The sequence below is a fragment of the Terrapene carolina genome, unplaced genomic scaffold, assembly GCF_002925995.2.
Source record: "Terrapene carolina triunguis isolate 2854851 unplaced genomic scaffold, T_m_triunguis-2.0 Scaffold198, whole genome shotgun sequence".
Taxonomy (NCBI): Eukaryota; Metazoa; Chordata; order Testudines; family Emydidae; genus Terrapene; species Terrapene triunguis.
The window spans coordinates 4,195,799-4,214,802 of NW_020664549.1; the positions used below are offsets into that span (position 1 = coordinate 4,195,799).

The 19,004-nt window shown below is 50.2% G+C and overlaps 1 protein-coding gene across 4 annotated transcripts in view; it reads right to left on the bottom strand.

Moving 5' to 3' along the window:
* Positions 1-19,004, bottom strand: part of LOC113407097 (forkhead box protein P4-like) — a 131,324-nt gene that overhangs the window by 72,256 nt on the left and 40,064 nt on the right. For all 4 annotated transcript variants that reach the window (XM_026655139.1, XM_026655138.1, XM_026655137.1 and 1 more), the window contains exon 2: positions 16,122-16,329. In XM_026655139.1, coding sequence (XP_026510924.1) covers positions 16,122-16,313 — 192 coding nt within the window. In that variant the 5' untranslated portion in view covers positions 16,314-16,329. The remainder of the gene's footprint in view (positions 1-16,121; positions 16,330-19,004) is intronic.

The window sequence follows — 19,004 nt, forward strand, 5'->3', positions numbered from 1 at the left end:
TGAGGTAATTCTATAGCCACTTTTGCCCAAGGACCTTCACGCTTCACTGTGTCTTTGTAAGAGGAAGGGCAGATTTCGGTTTGGAGTGAGAGATCTTGGGTTTTATCCCCAACTCTGCTGGCCTACTGTGCAACCTTGAGCAAATCCATTAACACCTCCCCACCCCACCCCCCGAACCTCAGTTTCCTTCTCTTTCAATGGGGACACCACTGAACTCACAGGGGAAGCTGCACGGCTAAATTAGCTGATCTTTGCAAAAAGTGCTTTGAGATCATTTTGCAGATGGGGCGGGGGGAGAAGAGGCACAGAGTGAGGAGGAAGTGGCTTGCTCCAGGTCACGCAGCAAGTCAGCGCCAGAGTCCAGAGAAGAATCCATGAGTGCCAGCTACCGGTCTCACCCCGATCTAACCACTAGGTAATGCTGCCTGCCCGGAATTCTCTCTCTCTCTCTCTAAACTCTCCGAATTATTTTCCCAACAGCTCTCTAGAAGTTAAGCATGGGACAGAGAGGAAAAAGCAGACACACAAAAGGAGAGAAGCTGAGCGAAGGCAATGCCTCAGCGTGACGGCTGAGCCGATCGGAAGCCCAGCTTGCCAAAGGAGATCGTGCTGCTGTAGCCAGCAATTGAGGGCTCCGAGATACCCGGTTTTAACTGCACGAGCCACACAAGGAGAGCTTTGTTCGCGGGGAGATGCGGGGACAGCCCCTGGTTTTATGAGGCTTTGGGAACCCTGTAAAAGTCTGCATGGGTTTATTAAGCTGGCAAATTACTTGAACAAGAAGAATACGGCTCGTGCCAACGCCAGGCCTTGTGTCAAAAGGGCACCAAGCCAGGCTGATCCGGGGGAGACGGGACGAAGCCCTGCCACTTGGAGACGGGGACGCCCATGACAAGCGGGCACACGTGCGCCGAGGAGGCGCGGATGGAATGCAGGAGGCCCACCCCGAACAGGCTCTCATGGGGCAATTTAATTCACTCCCTGCTGACTCTCTCACTTTGTTGTGCTCTGAAGCACGAAATTACAAGATTTACAGGAAAAAATGACATGGCCTTCCAATCTCACACAGGGGCCTCCCCATGACAGCCCTGCAGCTCGCCCAGAGAAGCAACCCCCTTCTCTCCTACCCCCCTGGCCCTGCCAGATGGCCAGGGATGGCCGAGAAACCAACAGAAGTTACAGAGATATCTGTCGGGCGGGGGACGAGGGGGGGGGGGAAAGGGTAGGGGTGTGGGGTAGGGGACAGCTTTCCATTCCAACTACCTGCTGCTAAGAAGACTGGCACCAGTTTTGTTTTGGCGCGAGCATTTTTCAATCAGACAGCCAGCACGCAGGCATGACTGGGAGGCGGAGGTGCAGCACCTCCCAACTCTGCTGTGTAGTGGAGACCACGTTACACCATCAGTGCACTCACCCGATGGCTCAGAGTCACTGAGCTGGTCATGCGACATGGGGACGGCCAGGTTGGACCAGACCCGGGGTCCATCTACACCAGCATGCTGTCTCCACCAGCCCCAGCTGCTTCAGTGCAAGGTGCCCTGCAGTGACTGGACCTGCCACCAAGGAAAGTTTTATTCTAACCCCGCAGACTTGACTGACTCTAGCAACTTGCACTCGGAGCTCCCTCTCCTACCTCAGTGATGAGCCCCGTGCCCACACAGCCCATTTGTGTGTGATTTAAGTCACCACAGAGCCAGGGCTCGGGCTGGTGGGTTAGAATTGAATGGGAGATGACTGGTACTGGCTGGCAAAACCCAAGGGCTTAACTTGCTTCTCTGAGACAGCCATACAGGAAGATGGGGACCCACGGCATTAGCCTTTCATCTTTTTCAGGGGCTTAGCATTCAGGTTAGCTACTCCATCACCACAGGTCAAATGGTCATTGAGGCAACATCCACTACTCAGGAGAGACTGCTGAGATCTAGAACAGCTGCTGGTCAGAACGGAGATGCATTGGCATAGCTGTATGGGGGAAAACCAGAATTTTACTCCTACTTACTAGTGATAGGGGTGAGGTAATGGCATGATCAGAGAGGGATCATCATTCATCTTGATCCCCAGGTGACCCATTTTGCCAGTGTATGAAAGGCTCAGAGACCAGCCCAACCCATAATCCAGGTTCTCAACACCCCAGAACCTTGCGGGAGCAGAACTGTACAGCTCTGGCCCAGCTCTAACAAACTCAGTGAGAGTCACTTGGCAAGCAAAGAAAGCGGGTCGTCATGGGATATTCACTGCCACCCAGAGATGACCTCAGTCCATTGCTGTCTTTCCTCAGGAAACAATGAAGCTGCACTTACAAAAGTCTTGCTTGATTTACGATGGGTGCTTTCTCTACCAGATTCCAACCTGGGGCTCCCAACCAGGGCCAGAACCACCTTGAGATGGGAGCAGATATGAAAGGCAAGTTTTTTTGGACAGGTCACTTGCACTTGCTAACCTCTTTCAACAGGCCAGAAGATTAGCTTCAAAAAGCAACACTTGAAGTTAGCAGTATGGACCACCTCTTAAAGCTAGAAAGCATGAAGTCCAAGTTACCCATAATTCTTTGCTATTTAATTTTGAGAACATGGGAAAAAGAAAAAAAGGTCCCCATTTAGAAGAGAATTTGGCTTCACCTCCTGCTAATGATCTATGAAATGGGGGGGGGGGAAGAAGGGGAGGGTTAATTGTACCCTGCTCCACGGTGCTATTCAACGAGACATTAGTGCGATAGCCACAATTAGGAACAAATAGTTTGTGTCCAATTTGTCTCCTGGATGATTGTCTTTGATCAGTAAATTAGCCCATTTTAAAAAGAAGTTTGTAAGATCTAAGACACATCAACAGCTGACACCGCCTGGCTTCCCCATTTACAAGACCAGTGGCAGCAACTGTTACTGAGCAGAGGAAATGCAAATGTTGGGGTGGCGGAAGGGGAAGAGACCTGACCTACATAGTGGTTTTGTGCTGAGTTAACTATTTCTGTGAGGGGTGTTTACCCAACAAAGCTAAGATCAGGAAGACCCCTAGTGAGGATGCAGTTGTACCAGTACACTGGCACAGTTTGTAGAGCTTAAGCACCATTGTACTGGTATAACTGCGTCCACATTAGAGGATCACGCCACTTAATGACACCAGTTTCTAAACAGATATAGTAAAAGTAGTATCAAAAAGCCCTTTGTATGTATACAAGCCCTTAGTTCCTTGGAAAAAGAGGCTTCCCCTATTTCTAAATTCCCATCTAGATCCAGATTCAAAACTGCCCCAAAGCCCAGGGCTTTCTGAAACGGGGTGTCTGGATTTCTTTGTATATGCTTCATACTTGATTTTCATCTGCTTCTTTGCAGCTAGGCTGTACAACTCCAGAGCAACAAGAACTACTAGGAAAAAAAGAGTCTCAGATTAATCCCGGGTGTGGCGAACGCAATGTCCGGACAACAGAAGTGTTATGCTAGTATCAGATCCCAAGAAGAAATAAGAGATTCTGCTGTAGTGAGAATTCCCCACCAGGACGCACTGGAAAAATTGAATAACCACAGCTCTATTGGCTAACGAGTCTGGAGAGGCTGTTCTCTTTTCACCTGAGAGCCTGATTCCTTTGAGTTCATGCTATGGTTGAAATAAATACTGTATTCCCCCCTCTAATATCAGAAGAAAGCGGGTCATCACAAGTCAGTGTGTGGGGATCTCAGAGCAGGAACAGTCTGCTATCCAGCTTTCCACCCAAGACACATGGCATTTAATTCTTCCCTGGAATAATGCACCTTCTCTAGGCCAGGTTTCATATCTACTGGCGAGCAAAGCAAAGCAAGCAAGCCAAGGAGCAAATGAACCTGGTGATGAAGTTGTCCTCCTGTACGAGATGAATCTGGTGCGTCCCATCCCTCGTTCCTAGAAGTCCTGTTTTTATCCCCATCACAAAAAACCACCACCAGTTAGAACTAAGTGGCCTCCATGTTGGCAGTCCCAGGAGAGACTAAAAATTGAACGGGCCTTAGAGACTGAGCTTCCACACAGACTCCAATGGGAATCAAACCTGTGCCTTTCGTCAGCCCATATGGCAAGTCGATTTGCTGAACAACCTTCTTGCCTAGCGGTTAGAGCAGCAGCCTGCCACTCAGGAAACTTGGGTTCCATTTCTATCCCTGGCCTGCTGGGTGACCCTGGGTAAGTCACTCCCTGCGCTGCACTTCATTGTGCCTCAGTTTCCCCCCAAGCTGTAAAACAGGGATAATGATGCTGACCACCTTTGTACAGCACTGAGAGCTAGAGATGAAAATTGCTATACAAGAGCTAGGCATTATTACTACTGCCGGGGAGAGCCGGGTCCCCACAGGACCATTTAATGGAGAAACCCCAGAACTAACCAGCATGGAAACGCAAGAGAAGCGCCTCCAAGTCAGGACTGGATTAGCTGGGATGATCACTTAGAGGGGAGGCCAGGAATGGAAGGCAAGGCATTTTCAGTAGAGGCTCTCTCCTTAAGGAACTCCATTCTTCTTTGGGTTCTTCAGAACTTGATAGCCTTCAGGGCCCAGCATTAAGTATGTACGCAGGCAGTTAAATGAATTTCTGAATTGGGAGAGTTAAGACCATACCAGCCAGCTAAGGTAGCCACTGGGCTAACAGCAGTGCTTAAGCACTCAGATGCTATGGTGATAGATGCTGGTACACAGAGAACCCAGATGGATAGCACTTTGGATACTCCAAGAGGACAAGCCTATGTTTTCAGAAGTGACTCATGATCAGGGATGCCCAACTAGAGCATGGGGCATGATTTTCAGAGGGGTGGGTGCTCAGGCACTTGAAAAATCAGGTGCCTTGAAGGGGTCTCAAGCCGGGGTTCCAAAATCACTGGGTCACTTTGGAAAATCTTTGCAGAATAAAAGCATAAAAATATTAGGGCCAAGTCTTTTATTAAAAAAAAAAAAAAAAACCACACAGCACATTTTTAATTAACAGTAGTCACCCAGACACTACAGCAGGAGAGGCCAAAAGACCATGTGCTCTTTACTGCACCAGGAGGGTGTGGATTTCCATACAGCATGGGGATGAAACAGTGGCTGAAACTAACCAAGGGAATTCCCACCTGGATGGGACAAAAGCTTTCAATGGGGCCTTAACCTCCAATGATAAAAAAAAAAAAAAACACCAAAAAAATTAAATTAACAAAAAATAGAGATCGGGGGGGAAAGAGGGGACTATAAAAAATGATTTTTTACCCCCCCCCCACCCCAATCTCCTTTTACCCCAAAAGAGCTTTTGGGGAATAAAAAGATTATAAATTATTTTTACACTACCCTTATAAAAATGACATCGTCACATTCCAGAATTAGAACTATTAAAATAAAACAGATATTTTTAGATGGATATTAACCGTAAATGATGCCATATTGAAAACCACTCCCCCACTCCACTTCCTCCATCCCCATTCTAATATAATCAGAACCAAATGGCTCCAAGAGATCAAAATTAATAAAATGACAGAATTCTTTACAAAAAAGGAAAAATCTTTTTCAACTCTCTCTTGGCCCCAGCTGTTCTCCCCTTTGCCACACACACCCTAACGCTTCTGGACTTCGATCCTCCTTGGCTAAAGGGGTTAAATCCATTTTCACTAACGGAGAACACAAGGAACAAGTCTGACCATTGCTCCCAACAATTCCCTTTCTCCCCGTGCTTGGAAAAAAAAAATTAAACATTTATGCTCAGTCATATATGAAATATAAATCAGGCAACCTAACAGAGAGATGAGTTTCACTTAAGTGCTCTAGTCTCATTTTTATCTTAAATACCCTAATAATAGCATATGACATAATACATTTGAAATGCGAGCACATGCTTTTATATCCACACCAGAGTGTCTCCCCACCACCACCTCCATCTCCTTTTCAATAAGAAAAACGGCTGATTTGGTTATAAGTTTGGTGTCTTGTTTTTGTTTAATACCTTAACATTTATTTTACATATGCCTGCAATAAATAGTATTTTTTTTAAAGCACAGAACAAATATTACAGCAGACGGATGGGATGGCTTTTCCAGATGGGCCCTTTCCAGATAATTGCAAGTTGGAAAGTGTGCTACCAGGAGGCCTCAGGCTGACAGGTTCAGCGACAAAGGGAGGAGCAGGAGGGAGTGCTGATTTTGGGGATGGAGGCAAGCATTGTGCAGTCTGAAGCTGGGTTTTCCAGAGCATAAGGAGAGTTAGGTGCTCACATCCCAGTGAAACTCATTAGGATTTAGGAGATTTCCAGGGACATCGAGCACCTGACTGCACTGAAAATCCAAGCCTTCAATCTGCACTGAAAGAGTTCATGGTTTCTAACCTCCCATATGGGTTCCTGCGCGAGTGAGCTGTAGTTGCTGGTTGGGAAGTTGATCTTCCAGGATGCGCTGCCAGCTGGTTTTGGGGTAGGGGGCTGCCTTTAAAAGTCATTTTTGAAAAACCCCATGGGTTAATTAAAAAGGCAAGTTTTCTGATGGTTTGTCCAAGACAAAACCCTCCCTCGTTACTCACCCACCTCCCTCCTTATGCCCCACCTCCATCCCACCATCTCCTCTTCCCTGCTGAGATCTCCCCCTCCTCTGGTTTCCCATCCCAACACCTCTTAATCCTTCCCTGCCTCCCCCCACCTCCTCCTCCCTGTCTTGAACCTCCCTCCCCTTCTCCTTCCACCTACCCCCCTTTTCTCCCTTTCTGGCTCACTGCCTCCCCCCTTCTCATTCCCCTTCCCTTCCCCTCCCCCCTCTCCCAGCTGCCTGAAGTTGGAAGGTTCCCTTGTCTGGTGCAAGTCACTCACACAAAAGAAGTGCCTGCCCATGCCGAGCGACCCGCCGATGGCAGAGACGCCCTCCTTCCTCAAAGCCCCGCAACAAAGGGACTTCAAGGAGACCAAGTTTTCCCTAACTCCTCGAGGGCAACATCAGAGTACTGGCGCAACTTGGAGATGAGGGTTCTAGGCACCAGTCCCCGCTCCCCCGGGGGGGGGGCATTGTCCCTCCTGAGCCCTGCGATGGGTGGGCAGCAATGGCCACAGACATCCCCCCTGCCTCTTGGCCAAGTCCTGCTTTAGGCCCCACGTCTCAGAGGAGCTGGACTTGCCTGCCTGGGGCAAGCAGGCTGAAGCCACAGGGAGGCTCCCCTTTGGGGGGCTAGATACAATCGTGACCCCAGAGGTGCCTAAATACACTAGACATCATAGGGCCGAACAGCTCCATCGACTATCCTCAAGTGGTGCCTAAAGGCACATCTGGCCCCCTCCTCCTGGAGCGTCATTCCACTTACTCACGAGTTTGATATCTCCTGTGGAATGGCGAAGGAGACCATAGGGAGGGGAAACGGGGAAGGCCTCCCTCAACAGTGGAGCCGGCCCCATTAGTCTCCAATTGTCCTAGAGAATCCCCCACTAAGCCAGCGCCAGAGCCCCAAAAAACTCCTGCACAGACAATTGCGACTGGACGCTGGCTCATTGAAGGGAGACACGAGACAGCGGGAGGCTGCATGAAATGTCACTCCATCCAGACCCAGCTGGGAAGCAGAAGTTTAAACACAGCCTGTGACATAGGAAGTAAACCTATTCCAAAGGCTGGGTCTGCGGCGGCTGCTTCTGGAGCTGAAATGAGCTTGCTGCCTGTCGGTCTGCATTCTCCACTAGTTACAGGGCAAGGTCAACTGGGTTAGGCAAGAGGAAGAGAGAAGAGCTAAACTTTATAGGAAGCAAGACACATGGAAAAACATAACATGGATCCCTTACATTCCACTAGCACCGTCTCTCCTGAGGGATTCAAAAAACAACCCCCCAAGCCCCCACAATCTTTCCAGATACATTTTACATTAGATACACACACCAGTCACCCATCACTGGAATGCAGCCACCTCTGGAGTGAGGGCTGGCAGGTCTTTGGACAGCTCACAACTGGTTTTGATAGGAAGATTATACCCTAACTGGCTCAAACTGCAGGGAGAGGTGAGGAAAATTGCAGGAGGCAGAATGGAGTGAACCAAGTTTGGAACAAGTCTGGCCAAAGCACTAGAGCCACTTTTGTGGAGAAAAATGCTACGATGATCACCTTTATGACTCATTCTGAAGACCAAGCCTGGCCTCCAGGCTCACACAGCACAGGGGGCTTAACCCCCATTTTAAGAGGGGATCTCTGGATCCAAGATTATCAGAAGACATTTGGGGTTCTTCACCTTTTAAGTGCTCAATTGGAAATAACCTTCAAGGGGCCTGATTTCCAGAGGGTGGGTCCAGAACTTTCCGGAAGCCTGGTCAAATTTAAGGCACATCCATTTGGGCACCAAGGAGGAGAGACACTGAGACGTCCAGAATCACTAGTTCAAAATCTTGGCCAGACGCCTGTCAGGTGTGGGAAGAGCTAGGGGCCAGCCCAGTCCCACCACAAGCCTGCGATCAGTATCAGCATTCAGAGAGGGACAGGAGCTCCCCCCGAGAGCCCAGCCCTGGCAGAGATTCATAGAGCCAGCCACACAAGATTTAAGACGACAACATTGAGCATGAAGGAACGGCCAAACGAGTTGCTCGGGCTCAGACCAGACCCATCCTGCACCAGGCTTTTCAACCAGTTGGTGCCACCATTTCCCAGGCGGTCACCTAACCAAGTGCCTGGGATGAAAGCTGGAGTGGGCGTCTTGGCGGGGTTCTGCCGCCTGCGGCTCCTGCCCCTCGTGAAGCCAGCGGCAGTCAATGGGCAGCAGGGATGCAGTGCGGACCTGTTGCCGTGGTATCCGGCACATTCCCCTCCATCACTCATCCTGCTACGGGTGATTCTTCTCCACTCACCACCTTAGTCCCCAGTTTCCATCCCGACCTCCCCGCCGGAGGACCATGGAAAGGGAGGAGTTCCACCAATCCTCCCAGCTTCCCCACCTGACTGGGCGTCTTGTTGGGTGGGGGCAGGGCGGGGACTAGCCCCCCGAGTTAAAAACTCATTAATGTGCAAAGACCCGGGTCCTTTTGAATCTTGTTACAGGATGTTAGCACGCTGGAGGTCTCTTGACGTTCCCACAGCAACCACTGTGGGAGTTCCCAGATGCTAGGCAACCCTCCCATGACCCCGGCTGGCCTTTCCCCTCCAGTGACCCCTGCCACAATGTAAGCGCGCGCTATTGAATCCCAGGATGCTTTTCAACTGGGCCCCACCATTGAAATCCAGGGATTTAACCCTAACGCCATCACCTTGCTTGGGGGATGGGGAGGGGAAAGATCCCTCCCCTCCCCTCCACCCTGTTCAGATAGGGCCTGCGGAAGCAAGGCAGGAAGTGTTTCTAACGCTCCAGTCTGAGAAGGCTGGGGGCTGTTGTCTAGGGGCCTGATTTCAATCCCCATTACCCCAGTGTAAATCCAGAGTGAAGCCACCGACGGCAATGGATTTACTCTGCGTTTACCAGCAGGGCTAACCAAGATCAGAACCCAGCCCTCAGACATCAACCCAGACTCCAAGGGCTAGATTTGGATCTTGGTTAGGCCTGTTAAGTTAACACAGATCTTACGCTGCTCAAGACACGGGACAGCACAACAGCTACTGAAACTGGCACGAGATTGGACAGCAAGAGACACCAGAGCAAAATGACATTCAGACTGTCTCTAAAACCATCGGCACCTGGGTTGCAGCTGCAGAGTATATGCACATCCCCCACATGCATGCAAATTGGGCATCACTGCACACACTGTCCCTCTTAGCATGGCATGTGCCCATTTTGCACAACCAAGTGTGCAATCTACACTCACGTGGCTTGTGTGTTCAGCTCAAGCACCATCCATGTATAAAAAAAATAAGAACATCCACAGTTCATTTAGACCATACACAAGTACAGAAGGGCTGTGTTAATCCTCATGGGTCAGGGCATAAACTAACCACTAACTGCCTGAGGTCAGGAAGAGAGGCTTTGCCTAGGGGCTGGTTATTCCATAACCGTCCATGATGGGGTTTTCTTGTACCTTCCTCTGAAGCCGCTCAAGTTAGCCGCTGCCAGAGAAAAGGCACAGAACTAGATTGACCCCGGGTCTGACCCTGCCTGGCAAAACCTAGGTTTGAAAGAAACAAGAACATGGAATAGTGGTTACAACATGGGGCTGGGGGGGGGGGGGGGGGGGGGGGGGGAGGGGAAATCAGTCACAGTTAAAGCTCCACAGGAAAAAATCACATCTTATGGCAGGGAAGCCAAGCCATCTGTCTTGACCTGCACACATTGGGAAGGTGGCGGCGCTGTGGAATCAAGTTAGTTCAAGCCCAAGCTGGTGGGACACACTTATGATGTCACACTGGGCTGTTTGTGCAAGACAGTCTTGCACAGAGTGTGGTGCAAGGACTCTCGTGGGCTCCCAAATGGTTTTTGGCACCCCGAAAGGTGTGCCCATCGGGACATGGGGTTCACCCCACCAAGCGAAGGCCTGTGCTGGAAATAACTGGACAGGTGGGGTCTCTAGCAGGGGAAAGGATGAGAGCTGCCCCTTTTACATGAATGGCTGTTTCAGTTCTTTAGGGAGGCATTAAGGCTGAGGATCCTGTCCAGCTTGGGCAAGTCCAATCTGCTGGCATCTTACCCTGTCACGGCAGTTTCAATTGGAACAGCTCTTCTTCCCTTCCCCTCCTAAACCACAGCGTGACGTGGGCCAAGAGCTCTGGTGAGAACGGGGCAATCACCTCCTGAGTGGGATCCCTCTGTAGCCCTTTGGGATGCATCTGCAGTCTGCAAAGGGTTAAGAGTCCCGAGAACGACAGACTAGTTTCCTAGCACAAAACTCCGGCAGGTAGCTCTCAAGATCTCCCCCGGCCCGGCCCAACCCCCTTTCCTGCACTCGAATTCGGCAACCCCTCCTGGGACCAAGCGCCGGCTGCAGGTCGTGCAGCCACCTCACTCCTTTCATCTCTGTTTAAACAAGCTCTTCAGCTCTGCCCGTTGCGTGGAAACAGACACTCCGTCTTGTTCAAAAATGACGTGCGCGCTCTCTCCAGCGCTGTTTGTTTCAGTCTAAACTCCTGTCAGATGCCTGACTTCTGACTCTCTCTGTTTATCTCTCTCTCCTTCTGTCACCTCATTACTCCGCAGCCCAGCTCACGTTTCCCGGCCTTGTTTACTCTGAGCTCAGGAGACGGGCACTTGCTCAGCGCGGGAAGAGAACGCGCTATATACTGGTGGCAACCGGAATGAACGCAATGAAAAGCTCATGCCGGGACCTGGTCCAAAATCCAGACCCACAGGCAGCCCAATTCTGGGGTTTGAACCCGCCTTGGCAGAAGAGGAACTTCTGCACAGGATCCTCCCTGTGACCTCTCTCACGCCCCACGATCAGTTGGAAAGCCACACGCCTTCTGGAGAGACAAAGGGGTACAGTCTCGTGGTGTGAACATGGCACCAGAAGCCAGGAATTCCCCACTTCTAGTCCCAGTTCTGACTTCTCTTCCTGCCTTGGGCAAGTCATTTCACCTCTGTAAAATGGGGCAACCCCTTCCCTCCCTCCCAGGGGTTTATTTAAGCCAGGCTTGCAAAACTAAGTGTTAATAAAGAACACACATTGTGTTAGGCTGGAGACAATTTTGTGGGAACTCCCCAAGCATCTAAACCCTAGATGATTGTATGTTTGCAACCCCCTTTCGGGGATGGCATCAATCCAATGATTTCCTCCCCATAGACCTCAATGGCCCATAAACGATTTTTCTAAACTCTCTGTGGAATTTGCATTGTTTAAAAAAACAAAACTGAGACATTTCAGGAACTGCAGCACAAACAGGGACATGGGAGCCAGCAGACAGGAACAGCCCAGTGGTCCAGTATCCTGCTTTCTACAGGGGTAAATACCAGATGCGTCTGAGGAAAGTAGAAAACCTTCATAAAGCACCTAATTGTGCAAAACTCTATATATGGGGACATTTACTCCTGACCCCAGCTGGTGTTCAGCTTGTTCCCTGAAGCACAAAGATTGATGGGCCTTAGGAATGTCTATTCAAGCTACTGTCACTGCAGATGTCATTCATGTTTGGAAGCTCACCAAGTAAAACCTTGTGCCAGAGAGTTCCACATGCAGCGTCAAAATATCATCATCATCATCCCACACTCCCTTGTTCCTGGATTATATGATAAGGAGGGCGGGGGGGGGGGAATAGTTTGTGACTCCAAGCACATCTCCTATTGCCTCATCGCTCCCGACTAGCGACCCAGATGGGCGGTGGTGCCCGCAGGGCTGGGGCAGCTGGGATACGAACACCATTGGAATGTCAGGATGAAGAGAATTTGCTAAGGCCAAGAAACCGCGGCATCAGGGACAGGATTTAGGCTGACGAGGGCTAACGGGATGGGTAAATTCTCCGCCTCAGCCCACCAGCCAGTTCTAAAGGAGCACTTTGTAATGCATTCAGTGATTCAGTGACCAGACGACCACAACGGCTGGAAAAGATTCGAAGAGAATTTTAAAATCCACATCCCCAAATTGCCTCTCCGCTACAGGGGGTTGCGCTTGTGCTTCCCAACACTGTGTCTGACGAACATCTGAATTACCCTCCATTAGCACAGCTTCACTACGGGGTGTCTTGATCATGGCATTCTTGATCTGGGGGTCGAGACCACCCCACCCAGCCCACGTTGCTAGGCAGAAGGGGTGCCTGGGATGGGAAAGGGGGCCCAGGTATGGAAAAGGTTAAGAATCACCCATGTAGATACACTGACCTTGTCAGAGACCATGTCTGGTCTCATGGATCGCAGGTTCTGTTCCCAGCTCTGGAAGGGGAGGACTGCCTAATGCTGAGAGCAAGGATTGGCTACCATGACTGCTGGCTTCCATTCCCCAACTCTGAGAGGCAAGGGCAGGCTAGTGACTAGAGAACAGGATTGGGGCTCCTTGCCACTGACTCACACAACCTTGGTCCAGTCACTTGCCCTCTCTCCCCTACCCCATACATGAAACAGGGATACCACCAGCACTTCCCTGCCTCCAGAGGTGCGGTGCTGCGACCCTTGCATTCACTAACCATTCTGACATGCCTTATGAGCCTCTGGTGCTAACACACGGCTCTCTCTGCCTGACCCCCAGCAGCCTGCATGCAGCACCCGGGGACGTGTGAAGGGAAGGGAGTGACCCGGTGCACGTGAGGGGACGAGTGAGCATTCGGGGGGGGGGGGGCAGACGGCAGGAGCGATAGGAATGCCAGGCACTAATGGGAATCAACTGCCTTTACCCATTCCCCAGCGGCCTGTGCCAAAAGCCACCGGGGCCCTGGCAAAATCACTTGTGCTTTCCAAGCACACAGCCTGCCATCCCCTTTGCCTTGTCCCGGCTGCGAATGAACAAGCGTCTCCTATTTACCATGGCTAGGAGAGTCTGAAGCACACGCTGCCACTAAGTGAATTTCAGTGCCCTCTCCGCAGGGCACTGCGAAGGCAACCGCACCCCCCTTCCCTGTCGGGGAGGGGAGAGGACGAGCAGCATCTCGTTCGGCGGGGTGACTCGGAGAAGCATTACACGCATGATTACCCTTCAGATCAGGGGAACAGTGGCTTAACTGCGTGAGAAACGGCTGTTATTCAGGTAATGGATTTACAGCGCTCGCTACTAAAGTATCAGACACAGCAATTTTTTACAGCTTTCACGCTGGAATTTATGGCTCAGGGAGGCGATCTCCACACGAGGCTGGGATCATTGCCTTATTTAGTATCCGAGGAGGAAAATTTATGTTTTCTCCGAAGTTTGTTTTGAAAAGGTAACCTGCAGGCATGCACGCACCCCCCACCCCCAGCCTAAACTACACATGCGGCCCCCCGCCCCAGCTGCACTCAAGCACAGTGAGCGAGAGTTGTGTGCGCACACACACACACACACACACACACACTCAAACTACACAAGCATAGCTGCATGTATGCACACATACTTGGTGGGCATGTGCATAGCTCCCCCAACTTACATGTGTGTGCATACATGCAGAGATCAAGCTATATGTGCACCAATGCACCCCTGCACCCAGAACTCAGCGCGTGCAAAAGGGCCTACGTGCACGAGCACAGAGATGCACACAGAAATACACGCATGCACACACAGGTTGAGACATATGCACACATGAGCTGACTGGCACACCGAGCCCAAGACATGCACACAAATGTATTTGCAGGAAGGCATCTGTACAAAGACAGGCATGCTCAGACTCAGATTCACACAGGCAGGCGTACGCACACTCACCAGCGCACCCCTCCTTACAGGGCTGTGAGCCCCAAAGCATGGAAGAGAAGGAGCAGAACTCGGTAATCTCCGAGAGTAAAGAGGAAGAGCCCATGGAGCAGAGAGAGAAGCAGCTACCTACTTTATGCCCAGCAGGTTTTTGCAATCATTTTGAACTCACAGCCCTTTCCCTCCCCTGACGTCCCAACACCACGCATTCAGCTTTTGACACCGTCTTACATTCATTCCATATGAAAGGATCCCAGAGCCACATGGACTATAACAACACAGGGGTCACTCTGCCAGCACTGAAATGCAGCCATCCCTGTAGCAGAGCACATCACCCATTCCAACAGTGCACTGGAACACTAAAGAACAGTCAGAAGTGCAGATCGACATCTCCAGCTGAAACTGCAGGAGAACTGAGGGAGGTGGGGTGCAACTGGCCATGCAGGAATTTGGCCTGAACATCAGAGCTAACATCCCAAACCTAAGGTGACGAGTGTGCCAAGGGGATCTTTAAGGGCCAGAAGGCGAGGTCCTTGGTCTGAACTCCCCATCGACGAGATAGCACCTCCAGCAGCGTTGGCGCCCTTGGAGAGTCATGCTCTTGGCTGAAAGTGAGTGACAAGATTGGCCCAGAGCAAGGCATGCACATTGAGGTGAGGTGGGGTTTGCTGGACGGCAGAAGCTCACTGAAGTATTGAGAGCAGCAGCCCTGCCCTGCCTGCCTCCTCTTTCGTGCGGTGCCTAGGTCAGGCAGAGCAGATGCAACTATCGTGTTCTCCCATATACCACTGCAGACAGTACTTGAGAGGGACCTGATTGAGAGCACCCTTGTATGAAAGACCGTACTCAAAGAAAAGTTACCAATGGTTCACTCTCCAATTGGGAGGAACCACGTGGGGTCCCACAGGGTCAGTCCTGGGCCCTAGTCAATATTTTCATTATTGACTTGAATAATGGAACGGGGAGCATGTAACAAAATCTGCCAATGCTACCAAGCTAGGAGGGGTTGCAAGCACTTTGGAGGAGAGGATTAGAATTCAAAACAACCTTGACAAATTGGAGAACTTGTCTGAAAAATCAACAAGATGAAGTTCAACAAAAGCTAAGTGCAAAGTATTTCACTTATGGGAAAAAAATCAAATGCACAACTACACAATGGGGAGTAACTGGCTAGGCGGTAGTTCTTGTGAAAAGGATCTGGGGCTGAGAGTGGATCCTAATTGAAATGAGTCAACAATGTGATGCAGTTGCAAAACAGACTAATATCATTCTGGGGTCTATTAACAGGAGAGTCCTGTGTAAGACATGGGAGGTAATTGACCTGCTCTACTCTGCAATGGTGAGACCTCAGCTGGAGTCCTGTGTCCAATTCTGGGTGCCAAAATTTAGGGAAGATGTGGACAAATTGGAGACTCAAGAGGAGAACAACAAAGAGGAGAAAAGGTTTAGAAAACCTGGCCTCTGAGGAAAGATTAAAGAAAACGGGGCACGTTTAGTGTTGAGAAAAAACAACTGAGGGGGAACCCGATAACAGTCTTCAAATATGTTAAGGGCTGTTACAAAGAGGACTGATCAATCGCTCTCTATGTCCATTGAAGGGTCAGGCAAGTAGTATTTGGCTTAATCTGCAGAAAGGGAGATGAAGTTAAACTTTTTCCTGATATTTAACCTGTAAGGCTAGCTAAGCTCTGGAATAAGCTTCCAAGGGAGGTTGTGGACTTCCCATCATTGGAAGTTTGGACAAACACAGGTCAGGGATGGTCCAGCTTCAGCACAGGGGACTGGACTTGATGACTGCCCGAGGTCCCTTCCAACCCGACATTTCTATAATTTCCAGTGCAGGTCTCCAGATGTCCCGAAAGCCCAAAGACTGCGGGAAGAAAAAAAAAAAAAACCAGGACGTAGGGAAGACAGAGTAAGAGAGAGAAAGGGAGGAGAAGAAAGAGGCTCTTTCCTACCTGCTGCTGCTGAAAATGCAGGAGTTCCACTGGGCTCATTTCCCCATTGGTTTCCCCGCCGCCTCCTTCCCTTCCTCCTCCTCCACCGCCGCCACCGCCTCCTCCTCCGTCTGTCTGGTTGGTGAGGCTGCTGACCCCGTTCTGGCTGGAGGGAGTGGAGCGTATTGTCTCCGAGGCAGATTCAACCATCATGACTTGCTCGCAGGACCTGAGTGAGCAATGAGAAGCAGCAGCGTCCCTGAGCACAGCGTTATTGGAGGTGTTGGATGGAGCTACCGCTGGGCTATGAGGGCCCGTGGGGAGAGCAGCCCCCCGCTGCATGTCGTCTGTACTTGCTACCCTGGCCTCACTAGGGCAGGGTTCCCTCTTCCCTCCTTGCATCTGCCCTTTCTACAGCCCCCAGTATCGGCACATGAGGCAGCTGGTTAGCAGGAGCTGTAGGACCATTTCCCTTGAGCAATGAGCTCAAGCAAGGCAGGGCCATGCACTATTTCTTCCTCCAACACCCAACCATCCTGCCTGCCAAGATCCACCTGGGGCATCGTCTCACCATGCCACACCTCCACCTGCTCATGTCTTCCCTACCCCGCCAGGGCTCTCCACACCCAGCTCCACCTCCACTCCCGCCCCTGACTTGCAGGAGTGCCCTTCCTTTCCTCCTCTGAACCCTCCCTAAAGCCCATTCCCCCCCCAATGAATCCTCTCTCCAGATGCCCGGCTGGTGGGTCGTGCTACATGCTCAGGGTCTAACTGATCACCAGATCTGGGACTGGGAAGGTCAGACTAGCAGGGACCTTGGGGCGTTTTTGCCTTCTTCTGCGGCATGGGGAGTGGCTCGCCTGCTGGGATCACCTAATCATTCCCTTCCATTGCAGGGGCCTGGGGCATTGGTGGCACCCTGGCCTCTCCTGTGCTCGGACAGTGGCATGAAGTCTAGGTGCCTGAGGACTGAAATGCATTAGTCTAACTAGAGTCTTTGGGATCAATAGGGGCTATGTGGGTGAAATCTGATGGCCCGTGATACACAGCAGGTCAGACTAGGTAATCTGGTGGCCCCTTCTGGTCTTCAGCGCTATGAAATTATGAATCCTTCCTACCCCTGCCTCTCCTTCAGCTGACCCATTGTCCTGTGCTTTCTCTCACCTGCATTAAGACCTGAACTCTGTGAGGCTGTACTTTAACCTGCGAGGCTGTCTACATACAGAGATGCACTGCTTCAATTATAGCTGTGATTTTAAGCTGATTGAATTAAGCTGGTCCAAGAGGCCGTGTGCACGACCCTCTTCTGTTGATTTCAGAGTGGTTTATTTCACTTAAGTTCTAGTGGAGCAGAAATCAGTTTAATCTAAACCAAAATAAAGGCACCCTTAAACTGAAATCCATGTGGCTACAGAGGGGTCTGTGGATAGATTTGCACACAGGCAGCCCCAACCGTTTGTGAATGATCTTGTACATTTCCAGCACCATGAGCAGACTCTCTGTGTAGTTATTGTATTACAAACAGCAGGGCTGGTCAAAACAGAGAATTTCTGTCTGGCGGGAAATTCCAAGATTTTGACATTAAACATATTTCATCCTGAACTGGGACAAAAAGTAGAAATCTTGGATTTTTTCGCAAAAAAAAAAAACAAAATAGTCCAAAGAATTGTGTTTTTCATAAAGGTCAAAAGATTGCATTTTGACTTGATCATTTCAAATATCACATAAAAGAGATGAAGCGGGACATTTTGATATTTTCCTGTTGAAAATGTTGACAAAAATCAATATAGTCCAGCACAATGTTTCAATTCTCTCAAATGAGCATTTTTCAATGGCAAAAAATGTTGCACTGGAAATATTTTCAACCAGCTCTACTAACCAGAGAGATGCCTCCAAGTGCAGACACAAAGCAGAGCGTGTTAAGAACAAACCATGCACAACTGAGCGCCAAGCCAACATGGGATGCAGGATTCAAATCTGAGGAGCAGCAGTTCTTCAAAGAGATGCATCAGCCACCAGAAGGTGACCCGCCCCTCAGACTTCTCATCGCCCCTCGCCCTTCAATATCACACATGCAGCAGTGGTTTTTTGGTGTTTTTCTTTAAGTCTCAGCTCCTGGAGTCAGTTGAATTACAGGAGAATCCCAGATTTTTATTTATTTATTTATTTTGTAAGAAGTAAAATTTCTAACCCTCACAGCTGTGGAAAAAGGCTCGAGAACATGACCCGAGTGCCCCCTAAAGGCTCAAAAACTTCCAAGGCGAATAGAGAGAACCCCAAACTTATTTTTTTTTTTAAATGATTTCATGATTTTTGGGTCCCGTTGCATGATTTTTGCAGGCTGGGGGGCTGCAGGGCTGACTCGCTGCTCACCTCATCAGACTGGCTCCAGCATCACCACCTCCCATACAGCTTCCCTTTCCCACACTCCTGGCCCTTCCCATTTGCCCCCTCCCCTAACAATTCATGGGTAAATGCTCAGGAATGGGAAGGGGATTCAAAATGGTTTCTTTCTTAGGGGCCATTACGCAGGGAGAACCTACCCATGAATCTTTCACTCCACAGGGGTAGGGAAGCTGGCGTGTGTCATCCTGGAGGGGCTGCAGAATAGGTCTATGAGAAATATCCATAGTAGATGGAGCCGCGTATCTCCTCTAACTGAAAACCAGCCCCTCCACATGCCCCACTCACACCCAGCAAGTTGCTAAAGGCTTGGAGAAACTAAAAATATCCCAGCCCATAATTTCCTCAGTTCCAGCAATGGGTTTTAATCACCACCATAGGAGGTGCAACCTCCCCACCCCCCCCAGCTTTGTTTCACTGCCAAGGGAAGCAAACCACACCAGCACCATGCAAAGCAGAACATGCTCCTGTCCACTGTGGATGGCAAAGGGTAGGGGGTTG